At 47.7% G+C, this 6180-nt stretch overlaps 1 protein-coding gene across 1 annotated transcript in view; it reads left to right on the top strand.

The window, feature by feature from the left end:
* STAB2 (stabilin 2) overlaps positions 1-6180 on the top strand; it is a 79716-nt gene that overhangs the window by 57777 nt on the left and 15759 nt on the right. Inside the window, exons 42-50 of the mRNA XM_057384977.1 lie at positions 699-818; positions 1188-1235; positions 2142-2225; positions 2324-2470; positions 3283-3408; positions 3737-3796; positions 4158-4334; positions 4420-4509; positions 5603-5749. Coding sequence (XP_057240960.1) covers positions 699-818; positions 1188-1235; positions 2142-2225; positions 2324-2470; positions 3283-3408; positions 3737-3796; positions 4158-4334; positions 4420-4509; positions 5603-5749 — 999 coding nt within the window. The remainder of the gene's footprint in view (positions 1-698; positions 819-1187; positions 1236-2141; positions 2226-2323; positions 2471-3282; positions 3409-3736; positions 3797-4157; positions 4335-4419; positions 4510-5602; positions 5750-6180) is intronic.

The following is a 6180-nucleotide window of genomic DNA, read 5'->3' as shown; positions in this document are numbered from 1 at the left end:
CACCTCTCTGAGTTATCACTGTAATCCCAAAGGAGCTTCTGCTCCCTCTCACAGCCCATGGGAAAGCATCCCTGAGMTGATCAGCAACACAAAGGACACCATGGAACAAGTACAAGAAGGAAAATCTAGAGAGCTTCTCAATTTTTCCCGGTTTGTTCTAGAACCCACGATAAAAACTCATTTGCAAGCTGAGGTGGTAGCACTGGCAGCGGGCTCAGGTGTGAACAGGAGATATTTGAGACACAAGGACAAGACAAATCCCTGTTCCTGGGCCATGGTCCTCCTYAAATTCAGGCTCTTGGCACCATCACAGTGATTTACAGAGTGTGAATAATTCCTTTTAGAGTCAGTGCTGCACTGGCAGAGARGCCAAGACTCATCCCCAAGGTGCAGAGCTGGACTTGCATGCAAATATTTTACATCCTTACAGCATCACAAACCAAACATATAAGGAGGGAATCAAAATTACAACCTCTGCATAAAAGGGAAGTTATTTTTTATGAACCCTAAATGCTTTTTCATGTTGGCCAGAAAACACATGCCATCAAAAGTTTCAGCAAAATGTGTTTTCGAAAGGATCTTTCGATAAAACCTTTCTAAATTATATAAATGCAGGGGTGGGGGGAAGCGGTGAATTGGAATAATTTTTTACACCTGACAAGGAGGGAATTATTGATGTTAAATTTTGGTCTTACAAGAATAACGGAGGCTGCAGTGAATTTGCCATCTGYAACGACACTGAGCTGACAGAAAGGACCTGCACCTGCAAACCCAACTACATTGGGGATGGGTTTCAGTGCCGAGGCAACATCTTCCAGGTAAACTCCTTCCCGTGTTTGCTGCTTCCTTCTTTTCTTTGCATAATYACTGAACACAGTGGTTGAAAGGAGCCTTTTCTTTCCTGGACAAATTTGTACCCTGGAATTAGAAATTATCCCAATCTGAGAGACCAGGAATAAGAATGGGATTCTGCAAGATAACTGCCAAAGCAAACAAATTAAAAACTCTAACAGAAAATCATTATGACTGCAGTACTGGGGAGTTTTAGGTTCCAAAGAAGCCTTTTTTACAGAGWAAGGTAAGAGCAGAATATCAGCAGCACAGATATTATTCCAAACCAGAAGGTCCCTTGCTCTTCTGAGAGGTTCATTTGCAGAACTGTTACAGAGCCTTGTTTTTAATTGCAGGAACTTCTCAGGAACTCCAACACATCTAGGTTTTATTTCCACTTAGAGGTAAGGAAAGGTTGAGTGGTTGGGGTTTGTTGGGGTTTTCTTGGGGAGGGGTTCTTTTCCTTTTTTTTTTTTCCTCCAAGTACATAGAGGGGAGAGAAGCAGGAATCTGGTTTGTCCCAACACCCTTCAATTGGGACTGGGTTTGGATTACCAGTCACTAATATTTGAGATGCTCGAATTTAAACTATTGACTGTCATTGAAACGTTATTAATGATCAAGATCCCAGARAAATGTGAGGCCTCCAGACTGGGCACGAAACTGAAGCTTTTACCTGTTCCCAATCTGAGATCTGCCAGCACACTTCTCATGAAGCCTGAAGCAAGAATACACCACCCATTTGCTACCCCTTCTGCATCTCCAAGCAGCAACATTCTCAGYTGCCTCTCTGGAACATCCCAGGGTGCTCTGGGTCTTGAAAGACAAACAGCTCTCGCTGGTTTTTGGAGACTGGCAACATCAATTCTCTGTTCCCCAGAAGCCTCAGGGCAGCACAGACCTGTATTTTGGCCTGCTAGCCCAAAAACTGATATTCCAGTTTCAATTCTGACCCCCTGGTGGCTTTAAGAGAGCTCTCAGCTTAACCTGCCAGTGATCATTGCAAAGTGCCCACAACAGTCCATTCATACTCCTAAGGGTAATTAATTTAATTCCCTCCTCTCCTGTTGGTTTTGTAGAGGAGATAAAGGTGATTGCAGAGGAGATAAAGACATGGTTATCAGCTGAAATCCTCTATTTAACATGTGAGCAGAGGGGGCTGGGAGTGAAAACCCACACGAGGAGTTTCTCTGCCCTTTGTGCTGCAGGGAAGGGACCCCAAAGAGTGSCACCGATGGCAGGAACCACTTCCCCTCCACCAGACAGTCATGCACGAACTCACTGCTGCTTTTTCCCCTTGAATTTGTCAGGCTTTGTCTATCAGGGACATCGCTGGCCCTGGTCCTTTCACCCTGTTTGTTCCCAGCACGGACATCCTGAACAGCGATCCCCGGGTGAGTGATGGGGCCGGGGGCTCCGGGGGAATCATCTGGAGCCAAGAGCTCCTGGCAGCTTTCTCAGCTCCCTCTCACCTCCCACTCTTCCCCTGCAGGTCAAGGACTGGGTGGCCAAGGGACTGATGGCCCAAGTGCTCCGGTACCACATGGTGGCCTGTGCCACCCTGCTCTACAGGGACCTGGCRGCTGTCACCAATGTCACCTCCCTGCAGGGGGACCTGATCCACCTCAGCTACTCCCAGGTAACCCGGCACCGACAGACAGAACTGTAAAACACTCTGCTCTCATTCAGCTTTTTGAAAAACTTGAATGGTTTCCTTTCCTCCTCTGATGCACAAATATAAATAAATGACTTTCAAATAAGGATTGCTTGGATGAAGTGTTCAGCGCTTAGCTGAAGTGCTACAACTTCTTGTACRACTTCTGCTTTGACACAAACTATTTTATCCTCAGACTCCAGCTTTATGARCATGAAGAATTGCTTAGAAAAGCAAAGTGATGCCTAAAATCTGGCTTACCTAAAACAGAGGCAGACAAAATTGAGATAATAAAAAGCAGTTCTGTTTATTGCAGGGCCTTCAGGTCCATTCAGGGCAGTCCCAGGCCACCCACAATGGACAATGGCTCAGGGGTTTTTCACCCTTTCTCACTTTTGTCCATTTGCACATCGGGATTTGCTGAATCCTCCAATTCCAGCTCAGCCAATGCAGTCATTCACTCCAACTTGGCTCCCTCAATTCTCTGTTGTTTCCATCTCTTGGGGTCTGGCACAGGGAGGTGTCCCTGAGTTTGGGGCTGCAGAGGAATTGTTTTGTGTGAAAATGGGAGAGCAGGAGCTCAGCACTGTCTGTGGAGTCTGGAGTTAAACACTGAAGAATTACAGGATTACAATAGAAGCTAAAATCCTAAGGCATCAAAAGGACAATTTATTAAAGCTGAAAACACTGTTTTCTGCAAAGAAAAGGTGGTCTGGGCTCRTTACATCAAAGCAATTCAGCATCAGCCTCACTTTCCCACAAGTTTTCACAAAAAATTGTTTTTGCTGCCTTTCCAGAACTCGGTGGTTTTGAACAACAAAGCTGAAATTATACTCAGCGATGCTGTTGGCACAAATGGTGTGATCCATGTCATAAACCAGATTCTGGTGCCAYCACACATGCAGGATTTCCCCCTCAAGAAGGTATGTGCAGCTTATTACCATTCCCAGGGCTCRTCCACTGTTGCTGTCAGATACAAATATCAGTCAGCAAAAAAAAAAAAGTCATACTAAAAAAATCTTTTACAATCATTGTCTGACACTGCTGAATAAATTAAATATCCTATTTAAAATGCATCGGAATCACAGATAAAGTAAGAAAAGTATAAGAAGATTCCTACAAGAGGCTTTTACAGCAGCTTTGATTTTATAACAAAAAGTGACTTACAGGGGAAAGCAAGTTTTTATCTTCCTTTTTAATACCCAAACAACGTATTTCTTAGATAAATTACTCACTTTTCTTTCTTTGTAGGAAAGTCTTAAGATGGTTGCAGCCAAACACGGGTACGTTCTGTTCAGCACTTTGCTCGAGGTAAGGACAAGACACAGGAGACATCAGGCAAAAGCTGCAAAAAAAGTTTATTTAAAGGCTAAAGCACATGGCATCACTGGCAGGGGTTTGTCCAGGAGAACCAAAGGGGTCACAGTGCAGGGCACCCCCAGCCCCAGTCCCACAGATGTGGGGGGACATGGAGCACACCCACAGAAACCTCTCCCTTCCCCATTCAGCTCTGTCTTCTGTGTACCAAGCTCWACTCAGACATCAGGTTTTTAAAACCAAGGTGTTTGCAGGTTTGTGACCAGGCAGCCTACAGCCCACTCACCCCACAGAGTCAGCATCACTTTGGGCAGAGCATTATCCATCCCCCACCCCAAATTTTACTGTGTTGCAGAAGAACAACCTGCTGGGGCTGATCAACGACCCCATCCACAAACCCGTCACGCTCTTCTGGCCCACGGACACGGCCATCCGTGGGCTGCCCCAGGAGCAGCAGGATTTCCTCTTCAGGAAGTCCAACAGTGCCAAGCTGGTGCAGTACCTCAAATTCCACATCATCCGCGACGCCGCGGTGAGCGCTGGCATTTCGGGGGTGTTGTCACAGCCAAAACTCTCCATCCCATGCATGAGCATCTCCTCTTCTCCCTCCCTCCCAGGTGTTGGCCTACCAGCTCCCCAGCTCCACCTCCCTGAAGACCCTGCAGGGCTCCAACCTCAGYGTGAGCTGCGGGGACAACGGGGACRTTGTRAGTGTTGGCTGTGCCCATCCCTCGGCTCCTGGAGCCTCTGCACAGCCCCCAGGGAGGGGCAGTGGCACCAAAACCTCATTGCTCGGCACCAGAACACGCAAACAACCACACCAACAGGCTCTAGAGGCTTGGCAGGAATTTTTGGAGTAGTCATTTGCTCTGTTGTAAAATCCTCTTTGTTCCAAGCAGCTCAGAGTTACCTTGAAACTAAAACACCGGCACGCTTCAACTTCTGCAATAAAATGCAGTGCAAAACCACTCAGATCAGGCTGGTTTTGAACCCCAGCAATGCAGCATCTGTTTGCAAACTCAGATGCATGAGTTAAGCTTGCAGGCAGCCTGACAGACCAGGACAATGTCACATTTTTCTTTGTAAATGTCTCAGATGGTATCTGGCGAGCATCTGAGTCTAAACATGTGTAAGGTGAACCTGTGGGCACAGGACTGGCATAGCCTGTCCTCTTCAGGACAGAAAGATATCACAGAATCACAGGTTGGTTTGGGTTGGAAGCAGCCTCAAATGTTCCTTCAAGACACACACCTGCCCATCTATGGGGTTGTAGCATTCAGCTGTAGGAAGAGAGGCCCCAAAACTCTATAGGGTTTGATCCCCTACAGCCAGCCCTAGTTCCAACCCCCTGTTGTGGGAGGAACACCTTCCACTAGACCAGATTGCTCAGAGCCTCATCCAGCCTGSTTTTGAACACTTCCAGGGGTGGGGCATCCATGTTCCAGAGTCTCATCAGCTCCACAGTAAAGAAATTCTTCCAACTCCARTTTCTTCCAGTATCCAATCTAAACCCACCTTCTTTCAATTCCAAGCCATTACCTCTTGTCATCACACACTCTTGTTACAAATCCTTCTCCAACTCTCTTACATCCCCCCTTAGGGACTGGAAGGTGCTCTAGGGTCTCCCTGCARMCTTCTCTTATCCAGGATGAATGGCCCCAGCTCTCCTTCTTTAAAATAATCCAAGCCCAGAGCTGGGAATGGCCCTCCAGACCCTAAGAGTGTTCCTACAGAGAGCAGGAACCCAGGAGGAAGGGCTCAGGGCTCCTCACATCTCCCTCTCTCCACTCCACCTCGCAGGGAGCCCTTTTCCTCAACGATGGACGGTGCAAGGTGGTGCAGAGGCAGCTGGAATTCGACGGGGGCATCGCCTACGGGATCAACTGCCTGCTGCCAGAGCCCAGCCTGGGGGGACGCTGCGACAGCTTCCTCACCATGGACTTCATGGTCAGTGCCCTTTGGTCAGTGCCTCAGTGTCCCTTTGGCCAGTGCCTCAGTGTCCCTTTGGTCAGTGCCTCACCCTGACACAGCCCCAAGGGTCGGTGTTCACCTTCAGTGGTCACCATCCCAGTACTGCTGCGAGAAAATCCCATTACTGAGAGAAAACCCCATTACTGCGAGAAAATCCCATTACTGAGAGAAAACCCCATTACTGCGAGAAAACCCCACTGCTGTGAGAAAATCCCATAGCTGTGAGAAAACCCCATTACTGCGAGAAAACCCCACAGCTGCGAGAAAACCCCACTGCTGCAAGAAAACCCCATTACTGCGAGAAAACCCCATTACTGCGAGAAAACCCCACTGCTGTGAGAAAACCCCACTGCTGCAAGAAAACCCCACAGCTGTGAGAAAACCCCACAGCTGTGAGAAAACCCCAC

Source organism: Malurus melanocephalus, unplaced genomic scaffold, assembly GCF_030028575.1.
Source record: "Malurus melanocephalus ecotype Western Australia unplaced genomic scaffold, MMel_1.1 scaffold_763, whole genome shotgun sequence".
NCBI classification, from domain to species: domain Eukaryota; kingdom Metazoa; phylum Chordata; class Aves; order Passeriformes; family Maluridae; genus Malurus; species Malurus melanocephalus.
The sequence above is the reverse complement of the archived record's forward strand: the minus strand, read 5'-3'. Positions and strand labels throughout refer to the sequence as shown.